Here is a 25,124-nt window from a genome sequence, read left to right on the forward strand (position 1 = left end):
GGAGGGGTAGGGAGAGGGTAGGAAGGGCAAGGGGGGATAGGGAGGGGTATTGTGTCTTGTTTATCATCGTGACTTGAGAAATATTACCTGAGATGAGGATAACAGTTAGGTGGTGAGGAGGAGGAGGTCGGGCCGGGATGGGGAAGATGCGTAGGGCAGGGGAAGGAAGCCTCAAAACTAGAGGAAGATCTAAAAAAAATTTTCGAATAGTCTGAAAAAATGGCAGATGACATTCAATGTGGACAAATGTAAAGTACTTAAGTCTAGGAGATGTAAACGGGGAAACCAGATACCAGATGAACAACGATGTTATTGAGAAATCCGACTGCGAGAGAGAGATTTAGAAGTAATGATAAGTAGGAATCTTAAGCCAAGTAAACAATGTGTATTTGCTCGAAACAATGCTAATAAAGAACTTGGGTTCATAGAAAGGAGTGTTAGTTACAAGACTAGCGAGGTCATCTTAAAACTATATCTTGCGCTAGTGAGACCTCACTGATTACGCAGTTCAATGCTGGTCACCGTATTACAGAATGGATATAGAATCCTTGGAAAAAATTCAGAGGAGAATGACAAGACTAATCCCGCATTAGGAACCTTGAATACAGAGACAGGTTAAAGTGTTTAATTTGCACTCCTCGAGAGACGTAGAGTGTGGGGCGACATGATAGAGGTGTATAAATGGGAGTCAGAGCAAGCAAAGGACATTACAAAGGTTCTCAAACTATCCAACCAGGAGCGAACTCGTAACAATGGTTTTAAATTAGACAAATTTAGATTTAGACGCGAAATAGGTAAACATCGGTTTGGAAATAGAGTAGTGGACGAGTGGAACAAGTTACCAAACATCATCAGTAACTCGAATACGCTGGATAGCTTCAAACATAGGTTGGATGGTTATATGAGCGATAGGGGTTGGGTGTAAATGGGACTGCCCAGTATGGGCCAATAGGCCCCGTGCAGTTTCCTCCATTCTTATGTTCAGGCCAATAGGGAGGGATGTGCAGGCCAGTGGTAAGACTCAGCCAGCCAGCCAGCCTGAGGAGGAGGAACGGGGGAGGAGGATAGGAGGAGGGAGTAGAGTGGGAGGAGGGGAAGGGGTTCACTCTCTGGTCGGCGTTGAGGTCACCTTCAGTCTCTCATACTTCAGGTTTTCCCATTGACTCACCTCACCTGTCCTATGGGGTGCTGCTGCTAGGTGAGGGCCCACACCAACCCATGACCCACACCTTGACACTTGGACCACACCAACCCGTGACCCACACCTTGCTACTGACCCACACTCTACATGACCCGACACCTTGATGCTACTTGAACCACACCAACCCATGACCCGACACCTTGATGCTACTTGACCCACACCAACCCGTGACCCACACCTTGACGCTACTTGACCCACACCAACCCATGACCCAACACCTTGATGCTACTTGACCCACACTCTACATAACCCGACACCTTGTTATATTACCCACACCTTGTTATACCGCCCACACTACACCATCTTACTTGACCCACACCACTCTATACGACCCACAACAGCAGGCTACATGGGTGCTTACCTCACCACCATATGACCCACACAAGGCTACATAACCCACACCACACAAACCATATTATACCATGCAATACTACATATTTTATTACGTCAACCGCATTAAGCAATACCAACCCACACCACACCACTTTAAGACAGCCCACAATATACCCACACCACATTTCACAGCCCACAACTACACCCACGCCCTTTTACACAGCCCCCCCCACAGACGATGACCATTCCCACAGCTTATATCCGACAATGACAAAGTTGCCACACTGGGTCTGAGGATGACTCACTTCTTGTCTAGTCACATTCCTTGTGCATATGTTTCTTTTATTCATTCATTAAAGATCTTCCACACACCACAGCAGCACATCACATTTCCGTTATGGGCTCAATAAGGTTAGGTTAGGTTTAGATTGAGTCAGGGTTCAGGTTAGGTCAGGGCAGGTCAGGGCCTATTACAATTGGCTCCACTTGAACCAGTCATCCAGCAAACCACATCAACCCAAACATTAACTCCTTCAACACATCACTATCAACTGTTTACTGTAAACAGACGGACCCCAGCTACATCAATCATCAATTCTGTAGTCACCAAACATGCAGTACACCTCTTGACGGGATACGGTTATGTTCTACAGTAAGAGTTTCCAGCACTTGACTGACCGAGGAGGCGGTTATCTGGCTGCTGGGCGTACAAGTCGCTTTTATTTTCTAGGGATACCGAGAAAAATCCCAAATAAGGGCAAACTCGCTCCACCACCTGTGCAGTCCTAACCTAACTTAACCTAAGAGTCCTCAGATATAATTAATTTCTGAAGCCATATCTCCGGTATTCCTTATTTACTACAGTTATTTAGCATCTATATAGTACTGTAAATTACAATTATTATTTTGTATCCATAATAAACTTTTACCACTAGCGCTTATTGCATTCGCTGTATTAAGCATCCATATTAAAGTATTTGTAAAAAATTTAATGCGGGTGAAATCAATATCCACGTTTACTCAATGAATTTAAAACAATGTATCCCCGTACAGCACTGTCTCGTGTTGCTGAATACTGTTATATACAAGGAGGTTTTCTATTAACACTCACAGTATAGACTTCACGAAAACCAGACGAGGCGGATTAATATTTTTTTGTATCAGACAGATTAGTATTTTTTGAGCCAGGAGCAACTCTAAACAGGTACCAGAATTTACCAGCCTGAACCGGTCAATTTCTCCGGCTACGGATTTATAATGAGTGTCTTGGGTAAAGATAGTTATGTAGTCTGCTTCTGTCTACACTATTGTTTCTGAATAAAAACTGGGCGACACAAAAAGGCCTTACAATATTTTTCTCAGTGCCCAGGTTCTAAAAGATTCGCAAATTAAAGAAAAGATTCAATATAAACGTCTTGGTATACAAAAAGGCGTCGATATTTTTCTGAAACTTTGTCGTATCTTGAAGAAAATATCAATAAATATACTAAACTCTAAGACCTTGGCGTGATCCACAATCTCAACTTAAAACCTGAGGCAAGTATATATCGTGGGAGGAACGCTGAGTATTTCCTGCAGCAGGTGTAGTCGTCCCCAGGAGGCGCGCGACACCCCGACCAAAGGCTCCCTGAAGGTCGGTCGGTCGGTCGGGCAAGGGAAGGAATTGTGTTACCGACTTTTCACCCTTCAAAATTCAGTATTACGGAATAACAGTTTCCGATACTTTCTACAGCAGTCGAGAGCGATGGTTGGTATTTCTGACCCATGTTTTCCGAACGACATTTCCGAACGACTTCCTCTCACACTAGAGAAAACGTAGCCGCTGGCGGGTAGACTCCAGATAATAATACCTTGACTGACCTTGAAATGACATCACCACTATTCGCGTGTCTCCCGAGGTTGCCTAAATATAAATTCAATAACCCTGGCGAAGATGGGTATCCTAGCGAAAATATTACACCAACAAATAGCCCAAATACGACACCACCATCTCTGACACTAGGCTTAATGCGAACGAAGAGTAACGAATACAACACACAAGCCTAACAACTTCATCCAGTATATACATATAAAAATAGTGTATATTAAGTAAAAAATAACATAAACCAGAAATTAATTTAACATATACAGTATACAAAAAAGGCTTAAATAACAATGGATATAAGTTAAATAGACAAATCAGTACAAACAAGGGTAAGGAAGTCACACAAATTCACAATGCATCGTAAAATAAGTCTTCCCCAGTTATAACGGTGAGGTGCTGGTGTCCTGATCTTACTTGATGACCTAATGTGACCTTCTGATATACACGAGTTTTTTTGGGGGGGGGGAAGAGGGGCTGGGATGAAGAAGTTGATTTCATACTCAAAGACATCACCATTAAAGTACTAATAATTTATAAATCCCCACAACGAAAAATATAAATAAAATTAGGATAAAACACAAAGATTTCATATTATCCAACACATCTCGGGTGAGTAGGTTCCATCTTGCCAAACTTCCTCCCCCAGTTAACAATCATAAATGCCCAGAATTTCCCTCACCTCCCGCCGACACCGTAACATTCGGAAGAGGCTGAAATGTCACATGATCCCGTTAAGATAGCTGAAGCATTCTCTCATTATTATAACTAAAATATAGGTATCATCCTGTTTAGATATTTTATTTATTCGCATCATAATTAACATTCATACTATATTAATCAATTTGTAAGATATGATAATTCGTAGGCAAACAATGTTAATATTTCAACCATACAACTAACAGGATAATATATAGCATTTCTTTTATATAGAATGACTAAATTTACAAGATAGGCAAGAGAGGAGGAAGAACAAGAAATTAACGGACTATGAATGACAAGAATGACGACCCCCTAACAGGTCATGACGTCATGAAAAAAGGAGCATCAACCTCTAAAAATATATTCTCGCCGAGGGAGACGTTATCAGTGAAACCTCATGAACTGAGAGATCAATTTGAGGTGAGGACGAAGGGAGAGCGGCGGAGGAGGAGGCGACAGGAAGGGTTATACAGTACAGACAAGGGTAGGTCATCAGTCCAGTGGCGGCGGTGGAGTAGACAGACGTGCCTCCCTCCCTCCCTCAGCTAAATCCACTGCACACTGAAAATTTGTCCATCTTCTCTTCAAAGTTAAATTTGCCTTAACCCGATAAGAGATAATTAACAAATACGGGCACAGCGGCAAGAGAACAAGAGGTTAACAGCAGCAGCCTAGAGCTCAGGGTTAACAACAAGATGCGTCGTGCAGTGGTGGTTGTGGTGTTGGCAGTGTTGGGTTTGTTGGCAGCAGGTAAGTCGCTGTGTAAACCCAAGTGCTGTACCAACACAAATCTCGACACATAAAATCCCATCTGACTATTTTACCCGTGAACAAAATCCCACCAGATAACTTTGCATTTAACAAAATCCCCCAAAACAAATTACTGGTGTTGTATGTTACTACGGTTGTGCTCTGTGTTTGTTGTTTAAGAAAGTGAGTGAGTGTGTGTGTGAGTGAGTGTGTGTTGTGTGAGTGTGTGTTGTTTAGGTATCTATATATGTGTTTTTTTAACTAAGTGCATGTATGTTACTTAAGCAAGTGTATGTGTGTGTTTGCGTTGTTTTAATCAAGTGTTTGAGCATTTTCATTTAAACAAGTATGCGTGTATTTGATTATTATTGTTTCATTAATTGTCTGTATATATACGTGTGTGTTGTATTATAGAAACAGAAAATACAGTATAAGACAGTGTTGACGGGTGGTGGCGTGTGTGGTGGCGTGTGTGGGAGGGAGAGGGGGTGAGTGTTAAATAGAAAAGCGACCATCATTTTTTTTTTTTTGCCTCGATGTCATTTGTGAATAAGTTCATTCCCTTTAAACCAGTGATTTTCCACCTTTTTATGTGTCAAGTATCCCCGCCCCTCCCTCACACACTCTTCACCCTCCTCCCACACTCCCTCGTTATACAGAATCGCTATTATCACTTAACCTGTATTTATTTGTATGCTTATTTGTGTATTTCATTAAACTCAAGTTTATTTTCATGTCTATTCATTTTATTCAATGATTATAAACAGCTATTGTCAACTACCACTTCTTAGGTGATTGTGGGCCCTTTGGTGTGTGTGTGTGTGTGTGTGTGTGTGTGTGTGTGTGTGTGTATACTGTATATTTGTAGGGTTATGTGTATATTTATGTGTACATTTATCTATGGCTATGAATTTTTATGTGCATTCTTACGTGTGCACAACTGAGAACCAAAACAGAATCCTGACTTGATAACAGCAGCCTCTCTCTCACACAGGCACCAGCTTTTCACCTTCACTATTTATGTTTCTAATATTTTCCAAAATCTCTCTCTCTAAAATTAGCGTCTCATCCCCCTCTTTCTCTCACTACAGCAGCTTCTCACCCCTCTCTCATTATCTCTGGCTACAGGTCAGAGGATCCAGACAGTGGAGGTGGCCAACTCGAGGTATTTCATCTCCAACGCGTCGCCCTACTCCCCGCAGCTCAACTGGTTCTTGGCTTACGAGTATTGCCGCACTATTGGCATGGAACTCCTCAGCTTTGAGAGGCTGGAGGAAACCAACCAACTCACCGACTTCCTCAGAAACAACGGTGAGTATTAACTGAGCACGAACTAGCACGTCTACATGCACAATACTCACACAGGCATGCTTAAACACACAAACAGGTTCAGAAACACGAGTAATTCCAATATATACCCATCAAAATATAACAGGTGAATATATTCAATGATTTACTAAAATAACAGAATACACTGAAAACATTTCATAGATGGCATATACACACATTCAAACACTCACACAAACACAACATACATGAACACAAACTTCAAGTTCTTTGCTGTTTGAATAAATGAAAAGTCATTTAAGCGCTGTCACTTATTTCCCAGTCAAACAAAACTTAAGAAGGACGACTGTGTGGAAGATATTTGATTATTTTAATTTACTGTTTAGGTTGTCTAGGTTTGACACAACAATAACTTATCCTTCTAAACAGTTAACACATTCATGTCCAAAACTGAATCATAACAATCCTCCCCCAGACTATATCACAAGTGACTACTGGACAAGTGGTAACCAGCTGGGGTCAGAGATGTGGATCTGGATGAGCACTGGCCAGCCCTTCAACACAACCTTCAACAACTGGGCAGCTGGAGGTCCTCCTCTTACGTGAGTCTCCCTCTCTCTCTCACACCTAAACACATATACAATACAGGCAGAGTTTATGCTTACCCTGCAGATAGTAGAAAGGAAAAGCTCAGTGGAAAACGTCATTTAATTCAGATGTATGAATTAGACAATTTTGAATTATGTAATGGAAAACTACTATATGAGCATCATGGAGCTTGGAAAAAATATATCCTTGATTTTGTAAGCATAGACTTTTCCAGGATATATTTCTTTAACCCATTTATAAAAAAAAAACAACAACTATGAGACACATTTTGAAAACAGAAGGATCCTGACCAAAATCGGTACTAGAGTACTTTATTAATGTAGGTACACGATGAGTTAATTTAGTTGCTAATGGAGGAACTATAAGGAATATATATACAGTACTGGGAAGCTCCAGATGATCCGCCACAGATTGCAATTTTCAGTTTCATTTATTGATCTTATGCATTATGGAATGAGAAGTGAAGAGTTCAAGAGGATATCTATTTTGTAATCATTTTTTCATGGTTCGTATGTTTAACGAGGTTTGTGAATCCTGTAACAATATCTACTATTCTTTATGTGAGTCTGGGTAACTATCATCCTCTTTTGCTTCTCTACAACAAACAGCAAGTCCCAACTGTCATGTATGAGCACTGAGAGAGAGACCTGGTCAGCACAAAACTGCATGGATGCCAAGCACTTCATTTGTGAACAGACCCGATGCTTCTACTATAACTACGTGACAACCAACCAAGGAACACCTCAGGGGTAAGAGCAGGTAATGTTTATACCTAGCCTTTGTAGGGTGGAGGAGCACGCTTGTCTGATTTATCTTGATTGTTTTACTGTTTTTCCATGTTAAACTCGCTCTGCTGTGACTCTGTATTGCTTGACCAAGCTAGCATATGCGTGAATGGTGGCATCAGTATATGTTAGATAGAGTATTTAAAGTGTGCTGGAAGGAAGGCGTGAACACTCATATTTGGATTGAAGTAAGAATAAAGTTAACCAAGATTTTACAAACTTTAACAATACCTGTACTATATTATTTTTTTAAAGTGGACGTTCTTTACATTTGTTTGCATAATGCTAAAACATAATGCAGTTTGAGTAATACGTATAAACTGTACCTTAATATATAGTATACTAATGGTGAAGTAAGCTACCTTAAGATTGTATAAGATGACAGAATTTTAACTAGTTAAATTATGGTGTAATACTATTACAGTCAACATCAGCTGTAAATATAACCAACATCCATATACTGTACAATGTGTTGCTACGTTAACTCTAGCATGATGATTTCATCCCCAGGAACACAACCATCTTACCTGGTGTCACTCAAGTCACAAGCAGACCACCTCTTCGCCCTGTCAGACCACTGACACACATAGCATCTCACCAGTCAACAGTGAACCACAGGCAGCAACAACAAGCACAACCTAATCCCAGTGAAGATTCACCCTTTGTTTCTAATCAATCAGAATTTTCTGAAAACACAGTTTCAATCTCATCCCTTATCACCACCACTCCTACGCCCCTGAAAGAAATGACACCAACACCAACAAATATTAAGGTCATGGTCACACCGTCTCCTCTGAAAATAATGACACCAACACCACCAAATATTAAAGTTATGGTCACCCCCACTCCTGAACAGGTCACCAAGATAATGTCCCCCACCCCTGAACAGGTCACCAAGATAATGTCCCCCACTCCTGAACAAATGACCAAGATAATGCCTCCAACAGCACCACCACAGGGGCAGTTAAAGTTGATGTCCTTGATAAATGTGAGCCTGGAGAATCCTGATAATGCAACCTTCAACAATGAGATCATTCCCACTGATCTCATTCCTCACCTTCAACTGCTGCAACTTCCAGTTCATGAGTTTACCTCTGTGGAGCCAGACACAGTGAACAAAACACAACACTACACGCAACCATCCTCAGTAGGAAGGAAACATTTAGTTGGGCTCTTAATGATGGCAGCTCACAGTGATTTTAAAACATATACTGTATGTAATGTTGTGTGGTGTTCATTTATCATCTATGTAGTGCAATATATTATGTACTATTGTTACTGTTTCTCATAGTTCCAATAGTTTATTATCATTCATCTTGTGTAATAAATTGTATGTCTGTGCTAAAGATATTTTATTCCAAGAACATTCTGACATAAGGCCAACTAATTTCATAATCTCTTAATTAGGTCTCTCTCACTTCTTCTTTATTCCCAATAAGATAAGTAGGGTTGGTTGCTAGATAAACTTTCATCAACAGTATTAGCAGATACTGTACTGCCACTGCACAAAGTTATTTTGAAAGACTTCTCTCATTCCATTAAGTCTCCCACTTCATAAACAAATCCCCATTCACAGTTTCTCCATCATTCATGAATCACAAACTTTCCCCTGACTTTTAAAAGTTTAATTTTGTTTTTGTTTTGTTTTTATCCTCTTCACCACTGATCGGCTAGTTAGCCACTTGAGTCATGTCTCTGTTACACACTGTTGGCAGGTACTGGGCATGCACTGGCTCCTGAATATATTGGAACCTGCTTCAGTGTTGGTCAAGTTTGGCCTTGAATGAGCTCACATTCGGTGCCATTACAACGCTCTCTGACAGATTGTTCCAATAGTTCACAATTCTCATTCCGAAAAAGTTTGCCCTCACAGTTTTCTGGACTTGTGGCTTCTTCAACCTTGAGTTGTGACCCCTTGTGGGGTGGACGTCCGCCAGCTCCATGTACAGAGCGATGAAAAATTCACACATCATTCCTGGACAATGAATATTGGACTGTACGATACAAATTTAACTTACCTTAATAATGAGGCTTCAGTACTTGCACTTTTTGTGCTAACCTGGCATAAAGAAGGCAATGTAACACAGAGATGGTGCAAGTAAATTGCACAAAAATGTTGGTGATAATGTTAACAAAACAAAGCCAAACAAAACTGATGTTTGTGCATAACTATACAGAGAGTTTACATAAGTTATTTACTTAAGTTAAACAAAATAATATTTCCTCCATGCACATTCTAGTAAAAAACTCTTAATATGTTTCATAATTTACTATTTTCCAGACAAACCCATCAGATAATGAGATATTTAAATATAAATCTATAAGCTACATAATGGCTGAAAATACCAAATTATGATATACAGTAGTGTATTGTACTGTAATAGTTTATAATAAAATGTGCTTATAGGAAATACTAGCGCTTAACGTATGTAAGCTCTGTGTACAGTTGTGCACCAGCATCAGTGTTGTTTGGCTTTGTCCTGTAAACATTGTTAGCCATGATGAGTCTACCAAGTTCTAACATGCACCAACTGACCACATAGACAATATCAGACAATGTTCCTGATATTGGATCCTACTGACTGAGTACTAAAAGGCAGGTGGGCAAGAAAACTTCCATTATTGGGAATATCCAGTATTGAGAAATCTGTTTCTGAGGGTTTACTAGCAGTACTACTTCTACTGCAAACAGTGACTCCTATTGTTCTCTTGAAGCTCCAACTCAAGGAATTACAAACATTAATCTACACCCCAGAAAAAGGGTAACCACATTCAGTACTTACTTTCCATGTATGACTCCCTCAGGATTTAACATTGGCACAATTTTGAATATGAACTTCAGGCAACAAGCGTGCCTCAGGCGAGTCTCCCAGTAGAAAGTTGAGTACCCCCTCCATCACCCACGAGGAATTACTCTCTCCAGGATGCACTCGAGCAGTTAGGACGATCACCTCTTTATCCTGGGAAAAATAACCAAAAACAATGCAGAGTACACATAACATGAAGAGTTATGCTTTTAAAACAACTTAAGCAGTAATGAACTATTTCTTTTTCAGAATTCAAGACAGATTCTTCTTCCTGATATTTGAAAAAAAAATCCTTACTTTCTTTTCTATTAAGCCAAGATAATGTCTGAAATATTATGACGTGATTCTTACACTCAAGATGGATGGTATCAATATACTGTATGTCCTGACGCAAGTCATTGTACACATGGTAAATAAAAGTATCTGTCCAGACAGGTCCGATGAATTTCAAAACGATCAATATGACTCGTGTTGCCTCAGCAGGGCTGTCAAAATTCTTCGATCGTGATGTCAAATTGTTTCACACAAACTTGTTCTATTAACATTGTGAATCTACACCTTTGTATACAAGTCTTAGGGGCTAACAATATATTCTATATATCTTAACACGTATGGAGATGCATTTTTATTGTCTGTATTCTGCTGAAACTCTTCTGCTGAGCGGGATCATAATTGGCTTCAAGGTGAGTGTTCCTAGTGTCATATTTCCCCCAAGAAATCTTTGTGGCATGATTGTGCCATTTTATGAAATGAATTTAAACTGAAACCTGAACATTTGCAGGGGACCTCTGTACTATAACAATGCATCTGTTGCAGCAAAAAGAATGGCAACAAATCATGGGAGAGTCTGTAGGTGCTCTTCATTTCAGCCAGTGCCACTCTACATTATGATGAGAAAAAGCTTGAAAGAGAGTGAAATTAACAGAAGCAGTACTGTATAGTACAGTATATCTTAATCATTTTAAAATACAATTACACTTTATAATAGCGAAGAAACTTCAAATACAGAGATTTTCCTTATTATTAAACTTATCCATGCAACATATTTGTCAATACTTCTGGTTAATGATGTAATCAGTTAATGTTAGTATAATATAATCGAGAGTCTTGTCTGTTGAGGTAGGTCTGCCAAGAGAGGAATATATATATGAAGAACAGTCCAGGCATGAGAAAATGAATAATAGACAAAAGGGTAAACAAAGGCATGAATCTGACAGACATAACATGTGAGATAAAGAAGAAGAATGTGAAAGGGTTCAGACAAATTGGAAAATTTTGTGTACATTCTTCACCATATCTAGCTGAGGTTTCTTCACTTTATAAAATAATAAAAATACTGGTTAGATAAATACCAGCAACTGGAAATTTTACATGTTGACAATAGTTATGCACTGTACACAAGTAATTACTTCTGTGAGATGTCCATCATCCCAGACTTGTCAATACTATAGACTAACAGGTTGATGAGACAAATTATTCAGCCGAGATATGACACAGGCAATTTTTTTAAAAGCCAAAGAGGTTTTAGAGGGCGGCTATATTACTACAGGTTGATCCTCTCTTCTACAACAACCATGGAACAAGGGACTTACCAAGTAATTTCTATATGAGTTGGTAGAACTCTTCATCTTCAGGATCATAGTATCATACATCAGTCAGTACAGTGGAGAAGCTTCAGCTCCAGCCAAGATAGATAGGCTGCCACTGACCTTGAGTCTTTTATTTTAAATTACAGTTTGTTTTATTTTACGATTATCATTTTGTTTTATGAAGTGGTAGTGTTTGAATGTCATAAAATAATGGTAGAATAGGGTCTGGGATCAGCTGGGCAACTACATGATGGTTGAACATGTCATTAATTGGGAGCTGCCAGTCAATGATGGAATGCCAGATAAGAGAGTCAACCTGTAGTCACATACAAGTACACACAATAGTCAAGCTGCTGAAAAACAAAGACACATTACTCACCTGAAGTTGTGTATATGTATATGGATAATGATAAGCTAAATAGCACACATCATATGCATGGGGGAATGTCACAGTGAACGTTGCTGTGTAGTAGCATTGTTGGCTGATTTCTTAAATCGAACATGATCATGACTTTTTGGTACTCGGGAGTAATGATTCTTGTGGTAGCAAATGTCATATCCCGTCTGGACCCAAGCAGCCTGTCCCTGCATGGCTGCTTGTACACTAAACATTACTGGCTTCATACCTGTTAAGAAAAGTAAGAGTTAAATGACTTGCAAGACACAATCACAAAATTTACTTAGATTTTATGTACGTTAACTTCTATCAAATATACTTAAGGAAGACCAATTTCATAAATAAGAAAATTAAGTTGATGAAAGAAAAATTAAGACTACTGTACTATACTGCACTCTGTCAAGAAAGCTTTAAGTCTCATAAGTCACAGATCAGTGTATATACTGTAAGTAGCAAAATATACAATTACTGTATTGTAGAAACTCAAATGGGAGTAATACAAAACTATCAAATGGGAATCCATCATTTAGATTGTTTTTCTTTGGCAGCAACAAGACTACAGTTCTACACAGCATAATCAAAGCTCTTTCAACTTGTGGCATTTCTCATTGATCTGTATTTTTAATATACCCTCGGTAATGGTTTATTTAATCCAACAATTTCATTCATTATCTGAGGATATATTCTTTGATGCCCAATCCTATGACAATGACTTACCAAAGTTAAATTCACTATTTGGCTTCTCATTATTGATAATGTTGAAAATATACGGTTTGTTTGGCTCCATGTTGCTCACTTCAAAATAGAACCACTGGTGATGGTGAGAGGAGTTGACATCAGCATTCAGAATCAAGTCGTACTCAGAGTTGGATGCCTGAAAGTAATAATTTCCATGAAGATAAAACTAAAAGGATACACTACAGTATAGTTCAGGATGGATAATTTTATTTATTTATGATAACAACTGTGAAAAAATGCAGACAGAGTTTCTGTCTCATCATATTTTGTGACTCACCTGAATCACTCTACGCAGATTACCACTTTCAAATCTAGACTCAAAGTTGAGGTGGGAAACAGCCACATCTCGTTTACCAACACGTTTCTCATCCAAGTTACTTAGAGGTCTGGAACAATACAAAATAATTTATTTCAAGTAAATGATACAAAAAGAGATTCCTTACAATATTCAATCTCTATAAGTACAGTGCAGAATATACTCATAAAAATCTGATATATTCCTCCCTTGTGCAACACTCCTTATGGAATTAGTTCTTTTTAAAATCATGTCAAAATACTTCAGATGGTCATCTTTTTCATCACAGCAGAACACATCTGCTTCAACAGTGTGAGAGAATGAATGAAAGTAATGCTTATCTAACTGAAACAAGCGATTTTATAGTAGTAATTATAACTCCATAAGAAAATGTTGCTTAAGCTTTTATATATTAACATCAACCAAATCATTAAGGGTACAACTTTTTCAGGTCTCTTAAGAACTGATGTCTTTACTATTGAAATATTACCCTCAGTCAATTAAGTCATCCTATTTACATACACACCTTGATGTACTACTAGTAGGAGTGATTAGTTGTCCTGACTGTTCAGATTCTAGTAGGTAATCCAAGTCATACACAACTCGCTCCATGTAGATTTCTGGGTGAAGTCAGCGCTCGACAGTAGCGATGGCCCTGTTCTGATATGGGAAAAAGTTGCTATTTTACATCCACCATAAAACTATTCAAGACTAATATGGTTTCCACATTGCTCTACGTGACACAAACAGTATATTGAATTAGACTAAGGCAAAATAAATGGAGAAAGGAGCAAGTTTGGTTGGTTAGTTTGTGTTAACAGTGAATGAGCTTGGAGGAAGGTGTACTAAAAGGGATTTGATATGTGAAGTGAAAGGGAAATGAAAGAGGACATTTTAAGATGGGGTGAAGGATGAACTATCGTATATGTGAGGAAGTTGAACAGACAAAGAACAGAACTGTGCATGGATGATGGATGATACAGAGTGAGTTGCTGGCCACTGACAAATGATGCTCGCTTGTTTGAAGTGACATAGGCCTTGTGGTGAAAGGGGAGTATTATAACAGAACACATCTATTACAGCAGAAACAAAGAAGAAAGACCAATTAACAAAAGACAACAGTGGAAATAAATACTTGGTTTTGTTTCCTTCCACCTTGCATTAAGCAGATAGAGGCTTGAAGGAAAATAATAATATCATTTATAAAAACCACACAATCCTACCTGCAAACTTTACGATCCTTTTCATACAACTCCTCAAGATAAACGGGCCAGAGCACCCACCATGTCTGGGTAGGCAACCTTGACAAAGTTTATCAGGCTCTTGGTGGCGTCTGACGGCACAAAGTACTGCTCTGACCTGCCGCCTGTTGGAATTGCTTCGCCAACATTTTCTGAAAAGTTATATATTTCTCAACTTCACCTTATCCTTTACATACATTTTCTTCAACAATCTATATTCCCTTCACATTTTTTCTTTGCTAATGTAAATGGCAACTAATATTTTTAACTACTTGAAAAAATCTTTAAACATTGTCTAAAATATTCTTGGTAAATCTATAGCTCTTGCACATGTAGTAGTACAGCAGGTGAATGATGTACTTCACAGATATTTGGTAAACAGAAGTAAGAATAGGTGATATGGTTTAAGTAGTACATTTATGAAGATTAAGGAAGGGTGGAAGATAAGATTGATTGAGTGAGTGAGTGAGTAAAAGATGCTGTAGAAGTGCTCATTTTCTGTAGTGGAAGATGCTACATAAATGTGTTACATAAATGTTGAATAGAGCATTTTCCTGTTTCAAAGGAGATGAATAAGAAAAGTTGTCTAAAGACTTGTTGTAACATCTCTTAGAAAGTTAACAACTGACTTGTTTCTTAACAAACCTTCTCCAGCAGAACACGGCATCTCTAAACCTCGTACTGGCAGAAACCCGAAAATTATTTAGTTCAGGGAAGAAAGGTGCTAACTTCACCAGTTCCTCCATCCTGGGTCGTTGAGGAGAATAATCTGAAATCAAATCTATTCCTTTCATGTCTCTTGACAACTCAAAATCTTCATCTTCATCCTCCACCTCCTCTTCTGCTTCATCATCTGATGAATCACCATGAACCAGGGGTTACTTCATGAGGTATATCTGTGAGGCAACAGGACCAATTCATTAAGTGAAATAATGGTAAAACAAGCACATACGTTGTTATAAAAAAGAAGTCTAAAAATTATAGGTAGCTGACCTTGATGAAAATAATTCCAAGTTCAGAACATCATCTCATTACTACTAATAAAAAAAAATCATTCATTAATACAGACAATGCAACTATCTTGTGGAGACTCTTATGTAAATAAAATAAAACATTTCAGACATACATCTGCATATGGTACCTGAACTAAGGTCTGAGTCAGCCCTATTTGGCACTTGGTAGGTAAATCATACGTATGGAAGACACGGGTAACTCTCCCTTACTAGCACACTTGAGGAAAACGTTCGTGGCGCTGGCAAGGCTCCCGTCATATTTTTTGTCAGCAGGACATGTCTGTATGAAGCGCTGGGCGATTTCCACACCATTCAGAGTAATCACAGCCTTACGTCCATGTTCTGTAAAAACAGTTCCAATGTTAATTAAAAGAAATTCATATGAGTTAATATTAATTTGTGATCATACAACTGATAATGAAATCCAATATTTTTGGGCTTATGCGAACAGTACTACAGTATATACAAAATTAGGACATCTTCTGTAAAGTAATGTAAAATCAGAACAATTCAACTAAAGGACACTAACACTTAATAAAAGTTACTTAGAAGAACTGAGAGACAGAATTAATTATCAGGGATGAAAATAGTTCACGATCAAATGGGCCTCAAAGAGCCACTGGTAATGTTATTCAGGTGTTATTTTGATGGATGGTGTGTGTGTGTGTGTGTGTGTGTGTGTGTGTGTGTGTGTGTGTGTGTGTGTGTGAAAATATTTATATACAGTAGTATTATACTAATATACTATTATAAAAAGCCCAAGCTTTATAGATCCGCATCTTCTAGATGTGGATGTGAACATTTTGCGGATGCTCATCAGATGCGGATATACCGATGTGACATCCAACTCTATACTGAATAGTACATCTAATTTTCCTGATACTGATGGGGACATTGTGTATCTTGGGATATTGTTTGTTTTCCTTTACAGACTCTGGAGACATTGTTACTGTACCACAAAAAATAGATTTTCACATACCAGTACATGTACAGGTTGTCACTGATATCCATAATGACTTAAATTAACAGACATACAGAAAACATGAATGCTGTACAGTATCTCCTAGCTCTCTGAATTGGCTGGATAATAATAAAATAATAAGGAAGAATCCATTATATCATTAATCTCTTGTATCATATCATATATTAATGCACTCACAAAATATCAGTTCTCATGATAAAAATCTGTATACAGTATACTATTGTAGTCAAATCACACATCAGGTATAGTATAGATATTTGTCTACAATATCATAATTCCTGTAATAAGCATAAAAAAAAAAAAAAATCCTGGTACTGTACTAACTTGAGTCACACACATGGGACAGTGTTCCTAAGATTGCTTTGATGACTTTAACCTGATGCCGACGCTCTATCTTCTCCCAGGCATCTAGAATGGCCAAGACCCGCTGCAGGCCCGACTCTCGCACCAAGCGGATCACGTTACTCTCTGCAAATTTTGGGTTTAATAAGACAATGAGTTTTGGAGTACAGTGAAGATATTCTCGAAGAACCGGGGTCAATGGCAGTTTGGTTGGATACACAAATAATGGAAGATTGACAGTCAATTTCACCCAACCCTGTTTCATCTTCATTTTATACATATCTGCAATTTAGCTTACGTATTTAACAATATACTGTAGGTATTAAATATGATGGGGATGATTATCAATTTTTGTGGAAAACATAAGCTTCAAAATCTAAAATATGGATAGGATTGAAGGTGGTTCTTTAGGGAAACCAAGCATGATTAATATCATTAAAGGGAAAAGCTGATCATTGAGATAAAAAAAATTGGTAGATGGGTAAAAGTGCAAAGGAGGGGATAATAGGTGTAGTTAGGATCCCAGATGGTAATGTACCAGCAAAAAGATAGTTGTACATTGATTAACCAATATTCTATAAATACACCTGGTATACAAAGAGAGAAGATGAAGCAGATAAGAGCATGAGTGAATCACTTTGGTTAGACATATTACAAGATGAATCAGTAGGGATAAGGGGCCATAAATGTAGTAAACTTTCCATAATGTCCACCTTATAAATGATTTGTTCACTGGTATTTACAGAATAAAACTGAAGATTGATTGAACCTAAATTAAAATTTTGTTGCATAATCCAGGTTGGTGTTCCTTTATTTGTAATGTATTTCATGTACTGTACTGTATTAGACTACGTACCAGTAACTGGAAAATCCTTATTGAACTCAGTGTTCTGAGTCAGTGAAATTTGTTTCATTATCTATTTATTAAAGACAGACACATGCACTCTGCCATGTAAAAATATTTTGCAAACTTCTTTGCTTTAAGATCTTAAAAATAAACTATACCTTACAAAATAATACAACTAATCAAAATATTGATCTTAAAGTCTTAAATTTAAATTATGGTCAGTAATATGCAAGTTTCTTGTTGCACTTTGTTTAGTATACATTCAGAGTTGTCCTACAGTATGGCAAACACTCCTGGTGACAGCCTCAAGCTAGTGCTAGAAGTTCTTGTTGGTTACTAGGTCACACAACATTCTGTACTTGGGTAGCACAGGATGACTTTCCAGTTACTTCTGTATAAAATAACAAATAATAAAACCCACAAATGAAAACTGGAAATGATCTGAAGAAGTTTGATTTAACTTCCATAACTCTCACTCTGACTTGTGTTTCAAGTTGGATACTATCACTGTTTAATTCATTGCCAGTTACCATTCCTTGGTTTCTATTATTTGCTGTGTAATGTTATCCTGACTGTGTCTTCACATGTCAAGTGCTACAATTTGCTGCCTCCTCTCACGATGTTTACACAGTAGAGCATATTCAATGGTTTATCTGCAACAATTAACATATGCAAAGCATTCCAGATCATCTGGCATTACAGCCATTTACAACTGGTTGGCTTTCAATACTGTATGAATTCAATATCATTGCAAATAATGCTTACGGTAATTAGCAAAGCCGACGACCTATCATGTTAGGTTAAACAGACTTTGTACTAAATCCCCAACCTGAGCTCACTAGAGGTTCTGGGGACTGAATAATGACAATGAGATCTCTTGCTCAATGTTAAACAAACGAGTCATTAATGCAGCTTTAAGCTTATGACTTAAGATAACAAATCTACTCACCACTTAAGACTTGGGTGATTAAATAATCATCAAGATAAGCTGGTAGAGTATATACCTGCGACCTTGCACCATTCCCTGTATGAATGGTCAAGGTCAGACATGCACCATCACCCACACCATACACCAACCCTTACCAAAGAAATAGTTAAGAAGGGCCTGGAGCTTTTGGCCGTTAGCCCGAACAATGGCTGCTAGTCGGGGGCTCACATTTGCTACAGAGAAAAGTGCTTGCCAATGACATACAGTTAAGAGAGAATTTTTTGTGATTCTACATCTAAACTGATTAGTGAAGTCTACACTCAACCTTTGAGTGCAAACTTATCCAACAGTCACAAGAGTAGTAATGGTATACTATGTACAGCAAATTAATAAAATAGGGAAAGAAAAATAGTACAGAGGCTTTACATCTCTAAAAGCATAAGCAAATAAAAGTCTGACATTGGATAAGCTTCATCAATTTAAGAAATTAGGATTTATATGGTCAAACAAAAGAAGCAAGCACCAGTAAGAATCTGGGGTATGATGTACAGCCTACAACATAAAAAAGGATTTCTGTGTTCCTTGTTCATTTTAGTATTACAAGAATCTATTAGAAAAAATTAAGATACTGAAAAATATCCATCAATATCATTCTACGCTATGAAGAATTTTAAGTAAAACAATTGTTGCAAAATATTACAAATGTGAAAGAAGTTATTGGATAGCTGAAATGGAATACCTAAAACACAATAACACTTAAAATAATCTGTGTTTTATCCAAAAAGTAAATCTGATGGGTTATTCAGGACAAAGACTTGGTTCCCGAGATATTCACCACATAAAAACTCAAAAGATATAATTTTACTGATTTCTTTGTCCATCAACGTTCCACAATTCTCCATCTGCCCTTCTCAAACTAAGAGGTGTTACCCCCTATCCTATCACATGTATTAGCAAAAGACAAAAACAACTACCCAATTTTTGCAACAGGTGGCTAAAATTAAGAGCAACACAGACCTTCCCTCATCCACTGGCATTTGTCCTTTCTGTCTGCCTTACTAGATGTTCTCTATTATGTTGCTTGAACATATCCAACTGGTTTTTCCCTTCCACTTCATATATCACCCCAGCATCACCCACCAGGATCAGCCTCTACCACCACCCACTTGTAGAACATTATTCTCACATTTATCAAACTTGGATCATAAATATTTATACTGTACAAATACTTTTCTAAGCACTGACCAACTAATATCTGTCTTAGCTCTCCATGCTGCACGGTCTCCTGCAGTCCCTCTTGTCAGGTTCTTAACTCTAATGTCCTTTCTTACAACCTCTCCCCATGTCATTCCTAGCCTACCCCTGGCTCTCCATCTCTATATATTTAGACTCATGCACCTCTTCACCCAATTGATCTCATCCATTGGAGAAATATTTAGTAAGGTGCCTAGAGATTGAATTCAGGGGATATTGTACACTGTTGGAGATATATCCAACAAAGTGTGCATCCTTGGTACTGAATGTCTACTTCAAGGAAGAACATATAAATAATTAGAAAACTGCCAGCATTAACACGCAACTTATACACCACATATCTTCAGAACAACAAAGTCCTTACTGTAAATGTATATAACCTACGACATAACAAAACACCTAACAGAGAAATAAAAAGAGCAGGATGTCCTGTGAACTGACTACCCAATCAGGTTTAACACTTTTGGTTTTACTTTTTAATCAAGATAAGAAGTGAGCTAATAAGCAGCTTAGTGAAATGCAGATATGGTTATTTAAGGAGGAGGAATCTGTTGAGACGGCTAAGACCAACCAATGATTCTACTAGAGTGTTGACCGTGTACATCTACTGAGCCCCTCCATGCATTTTGGAAAGTTGACCAGTAGTGTAAGAAAATAAGAAAACAAATGAAAGGTTAAAATAATTACAGCACTAAAGGAAGACATTAGAGGCAATAAAAACATCAAAATTATTGCAAAATAATATGATATAATAACAATAAAAATAATTTAACAACGATATAAAATTTTTAAACAAGGCATTATGCTTTCAAATTCACATGAATATAAATGTCAAGATTATATATATATTTATCTGTAAAGCACGAGACATTTATCAAATTTAAACATGGCCACCCATTAACAACCTTCATGACAAACTTGTTACTTGTTATCTTCAAATGTCAATTACAATACCCAATGCCACAGGTCTGACCTAGTCTGGCCATTTCTCACTGCCTGTACTAGTACAGCACTACACCACTACCATTATCATCAGCCTCCCTGGTACAGTACTTAAGGTGACACAGAAACAACCACTCATATCCCCTTCCTTCATACCTCCCGTACATTCCTGAGTGCACTGTGTACACTGTTACATTGTGCTGCATCAAAATTCAAAATAAAATTATATAGGCAATAAAATATGAGATGGAGAATTGTAATTATGTACTACAGTGTTTCTGGTTGAAATGTCCTTAACTCAGAGAGTGGCCATGTGACCTAGTCTTGCTGGTATGTTAACCTGCCACCAACCACAATAATTTAAGCACCTAACCCCAGTACAGTACCGCACTGTACTGTATAACAATATGTTGACTAATTAGTTTGCCATGAAATAATGAGAACTAATATTTATGGCTGTGATGCAGCATGGGTGCACAATACTTTCTTTGGTAAAACAATGTACATTTATGAGACAACTGAAAGAATTTTATTTGACCCAAAATGTACTGTTTTTCCATGTGGCATAGTAATATACCTTTATTAGGGGAGACTACTTAAGCCTGCCTCTACACTACACTAAATTTTATGGTCTTTGATTCTTTAACATAAGAAATTAAATTACAGCACAGTATAGGATTTATCAGCTCTCCCTTTTTGGCATGAAAAAAATGGAGGGCCTTTTCTTGCTGTGATTTAAGGTGTCACAATCAGCAGCTATCACACTCTCCCTTCATTCAGCCTCTCTTAACTTTCTTCACACATGTCTTCTTCTACAGTACTCCCTCCACAACACGGCCTCAAGATACAGTATATACTGCATCTAGTTTGTCTCTGCTGCCTCACACAACACACTACTATATATAAGTAACATCAACACATTCATGTAAGCATAAGCCAATGTGATGCTCAATTAAATAAAATTTTACAAAAAATATTTGATGGATCTGACAAACATAAACATTCTTAATCAATATTTATAAATCAATTATATATATTTATTTTATTTTGAGATTTTGAAAATGGTTTAACTTAGTGTATAAAAAATCAACTGTAAAAATAATTTTGAAGTTAAAATAGGATATTGATAAACACCACAATGTTTTTAAACACAAACAATCTTAATATTTTAACCAAAATAACTTAAATATACAAAGCACAGAGGAGAGAAAACAACCATATAAAATAAGGCCTCAAGAAATGGAAAATATCAGAAACGATAACTTACTGACTTTAGTAAGAAGTGATAATATTTCCATGATGAATTTGATCTTGGCCCAGTGAGTCTTGGGAACTGAGCTGAGGATGGATGCCATCGTGGCCACACATCCGTCCTTGCCCAGCATCACCTGGTTAATGGCTGCAAGGTATTGGTGCATCTCATTATACTGACTCTCCACATGGTAAATGTTGTTATCTTGAAAAATTTTCTATCCTTCTATTATTCCCTTTATGTATAATTTCACTCTTGAAAGGTCTTCCCTACAATAAAACAGGAGGGCTGGCAGTCAAGTGCTATAGAGACCCTACCATTAATAGTGGTAACAAATAATCCTTTATGACAATGCAAACATGCCTGTCATTTTATATGTTATAGTCTAGTGTAAAATGTACCTATATATAGCCATCAACCTATTCTCCCCACCACAGTGTAGGATGACCAGAATAAAAAGTAACACAGACCTTCAATGTTCACCCCCTAAAACAACTCAGTGCTGTTTTCAAATTGTTTCAACAAACTATTCAAAAACTTACAATTCTTGGCCAAGTATTTAGTAACCATGAGCAAGGGAAGGAGAGGGATGCTGTTCTTCATGTGGGCCTGCAGCAGCTGGTGTGTCAGCTTCACACCACCCACCAGTCTGGCCTTCACTGCCAGCCTGAGGTCTGAGGAGTAACAGCACACATATCAGCACTGTTGTCAACAACAGTAATCATTCACATGCCAATGTGGTACATGTATTGTACTGTAATCCATAAATTCAATACTGTACATAAGATTATAATCAATGGATTTATTTAGGTTGAATTCATAGTACAATCTAAAAAGACTATGTATTTCTAAGATACTACACATAAATACAATCATAACATGGCAGGCAATATTTCTTTAAGTACTAACTAATTTCTCCAGCATACCTTTTGATGCCAACTTTGCCAAGACCTGATATGCCGAGTGTGTGCATGACTCAATGGCAGACAAACCATCAGCAGACAGAGCCTTGAGGGTACGTAGAATTACTTCGGCCGTGTTGAGTGAGAGGCACGTCTGAATTATAATGTGGCGTACATCTCCTGAAAAAATGGTGGATATGTGTCAAATTTTAAGTTATAACTAAATACTTTATCAACTTACTGAACTTTAAAGAGAAAATTTATATAGTTACTGCCTCAATGTATAGTATTTTGAATGTTGATCCAAATAATAATTGATCTTTAAATGCAAAAGAGGAGCCAGTAGTAAATTATCACTACTAAATAATTCATCATTTTGAATATAAGGATCTTCAGTTGTATAAATAATTTGTGTAGAAAACATCAGCAGATCTGGATAATGATGAAGATGGCAAGAGAGGCAAATTAAGTGGGTCACAGCACTGTGGTTATAAGTCTCCAACCATGAAACTTCAACCTGTTGCATTTAAAAAGATGCGGAGAGACTGACCTTTATTACTGGGACAGAGTGCATCATGTAGCAAGGCACACACAGACCCCACAAGTGGAGGATCACGACACAGCTGAGGAGGCAAAGGCAAAACAGCAGTGTAAGCAAACATGTAAAAGACCAGAAAAAGTTATATAATTTGGTACAACAGCTAACATGAGTCCTGGCTGACTCACTGATTGGGTCAATGACTAACAGAATGTTCTGACCAGCCTGTGCTGATGCAGCTAATTAACAGTACTGTACTAACTTAGTTCACCCTTGTTTCTATATTCAACTGCAAATTCCTTTTTAAAAAATAATAAATATGGAGGGACACAACAAGGGGTAATGATGGTATAGAATGTGAGAAATATCATTTCTGAGCCCAGTAATTACAAGAGGGGTATGTACAGTACTCACATATTGTATATGTATTTGAGTACATGTATTATACATGGACTGTATACTGCATTCAAATAACATTCTGCAGCTACTGTAGTAAGTGGTACATATTCTTGACCAATAAGAATTAATACTTTGAAGAAGAAAAAATAGATAAATGTGTGTGTATATTTGCGCTTGTTTCCAGCCACCCTTCTCAAAATTAATAAAGTGGAAATTACGTTATGTAATTAACAAAACAGAACATGGAACTGATTAACCAATAATAAAGAACCTACATAAAATGACAGGAACGATGTTACGTGAAAATAAAAATATATGTTTTATTGTATTTGTGTTATCTTTCATCATAATAAGTCAACACTGATTCAGAAGACTTTAAAGCCTGACAGTAATCCAAGAAGCCATCCCGACAGGTAAAAATGTCAAGTTGTCAACAAGATAATATATTTTGTCCATGTTAAAACATCTTCAACTGCAAAAAAAAAAAAAAAATCCTGACTAAGTTGTTTAAGTTTATTATACTTCCACAAGAAGAACTGAAATACTGTTATAATGAAGAACCACAGGAGTCGGTCACTCACCTCGACGGTACGGACCAGGTGTACCAAGGTCTGCCGCTCAGGTGACGCTATCATCGCTAAAGTCTCATAACGCACCTCTATGTCTGACGACAGAACAATATATGGAAATTCAAGTCAACAATTCTGCTATAAATATAATTTAATCATAATAACAATTTAGTCAAAAGTGAGTTATTGTCATCAACAGTTAATTGCCAATAACAGTTCACTTCAATCACATTCATAACTGCATGAAATTTACCAAATAATATGAAAGCCTCAATTAATTTTCACAGCACTCTTATTCACTAGTTATTTGAGGTAATAATGACTGAGAACATAACAAAAGAGTTTGTTGAACTAAAATGAATAAATGACAACCAATAACCGAAACTCATAACTTGGTACAAATTATTAAATAACAAATATTAAATTCTTGGTGAATGTTTAAATGAAAGAGCATTAAACATAAGTGTGATTCTAGTGATATGAAAAGAAATTAAAATAGTCGACATGAAAACTAATAATAACCTGAGTGAACCCAAGATTTATTTCATCTGCAGATCAACA

General features: G+C 37.4%; 4 protein-coding genes across 7 annotated transcripts in view; 1 reads left to right on the forward strand and 3 right to left on the reverse strand.

The window, feature by feature from the left end:
- LOC121859436 (cytosolic carboxypeptidase 1-like) overlaps positions 1 to 10,484 on the reverse strand; it is a 28,017-nt gene extending 17,533 nt beyond the window's left edge. For both annotated transcript variants that reach the window (XR_006087642.1, XM_042356239.1), the window contains exon 1: positions 10,312 to 10,484. Coding sequence is in view for 1 of the 2 variants with exons in the window: in XM_042356239.1 (XP_042212173.1) it covers positions 10,312 to 10,343 (32 nt within the window). In the remaining variant the exon portion in view is untranslated. The remainder of the gene's footprint in view (positions 1 to 10,311) is intronic.
- On the forward strand, positions 4,581 to 8,869 carry LOC121859435 (C-type lectin 37Da-like). 2 transcript variants are annotated; one of them, XM_042356237.1, is made up of 5 exons: positions 4,581 to 4,847; positions 5,976 to 6,158; positions 6,610 to 6,736; positions 7,352 to 7,492; positions 8,039 to 8,869. In XM_042356237.1, the coding sequence occupies exons 1-5, from the start codon at positions 4,793 to 4,795 to the stop codon at positions 8,817 to 8,819; spliced, it is 1,287 nt and encodes a 428-aa protein (XP_042212171.1). In that variant the 5' UTR covers positions 4,581 to 4,792; the 3' UTR covers positions 8,820 to 8,869. The 2 variants fall into 2 exon arrangements, with proteins under 2 accessions (XP_042212171.1, XP_042212172.1); XM_042356238.1 differs by having other exon boundaries at positions 4,582 to 4,847; positions 7,352 to 7,502; positions 8,039 to 8,174.
- Positions 10,485 to 12,371: 1,887 nt separating the features above from the next.
- LOC121859588 (cytosolic carboxypeptidase 1-like) lies at positions 12,372 to 15,262 on the reverse strand. Its single transcript, XM_042356525.1, has 6 exons — positions 15,241 to 15,262; positions 14,638 to 14,747; positions 13,617 to 13,699; positions 13,337 to 13,445; positions 13,039 to 13,195; positions 12,372 to 12,550 (listed from the first exon to the last, which is right to left on the reverse strand). Exons 1-6 carry the CDS (start codon positions 15,260 to 15,262, stop codon positions 12,372 to 12,374), a joined length of 660 nt encoding a protein of 219 aa, XP_042212459.1.
- On the reverse strand, positions 14,583 to 24,658 carry LOC121859437 (the record flags this gene model as incomplete). 2 transcript variants are annotated; one of them, XM_042356240.1, is given in 10 exon segments in its annotated part: positions 14,583 to 14,747; positions 15,241 to 15,491; positions 15,737 to 15,950; positions 16,915 to 17,058; positions 18,863 to 18,940; positions 22,171 to 22,302; positions 22,698 to 22,829; positions 23,082 to 23,237; positions 23,608 to 23,680; positions 24,576 to 24,658. In XM_042356240.1, coding segments are annotated over 8 exon segments (989 nt in total), but the record flags the coding sequence as incomplete, so codon positions are not given.
- Positions 24,659 to 25,124: the final 466 nt, after the last annotated feature.

This window comes from Homarus americanus, unplaced genomic scaffold (assembly GCF_018991925.1).
Source record: "Homarus americanus isolate GMGI-L3 unplaced genomic scaffold, GMGI_Hamer_2.0 scaffold7626, whole genome shotgun sequence".
Classification (NCBI taxonomy): domain Eukaryota; kingdom Metazoa; phylum Arthropoda; class Malacostraca; order Decapoda; family Nephropidae; genus Homarus; species Homarus americanus.

Bases quoted from the DNA above. Each gene is read 5' to 3' on its own strand.
- LOC121859435 (XM_042356237.1), top strand. From the start codon at position 4,793: ATGCGTCGTGCAGTGGTGGTTGTGGTGTTGGCAGTGTTGGGTTTGTTG. The intron at 6,159-6,609 runs GTGAGTATTAAC...ATCCTCCCCCAG, and splicing joins CGACTTCCTCAGAAACAACG to ACTATATCACAAGTGACTAC. The intron at 6,737-7,351 runs GTGAGTCTCCCT...TACAACAAACAG, and splicing joins GCTGGAGGTCCTCCTCTTAC to CAAGTCCCAACTGTCATGTA.
- LOC121859588 (XM_042356525.1), bottom strand. From the start codon at position 15,262: ATGCCGTGTTCTGCTGGAGAAG. The intron at 14,748-15,240 runs GTTTGTTAAGAA...ATAACTTTTCAG, and splicing joins GCCGTGTTCTGCTGGAGAAG to AAAATGTTGGCGAAGCAATT. The intron at 13,700-14,637 runs GTGGGTGCTCTG...CGCTTGTTTCAG, and splicing joins AGGTTGCCTACCCAGACATG to TTAGATAAGCATTACTTTCA.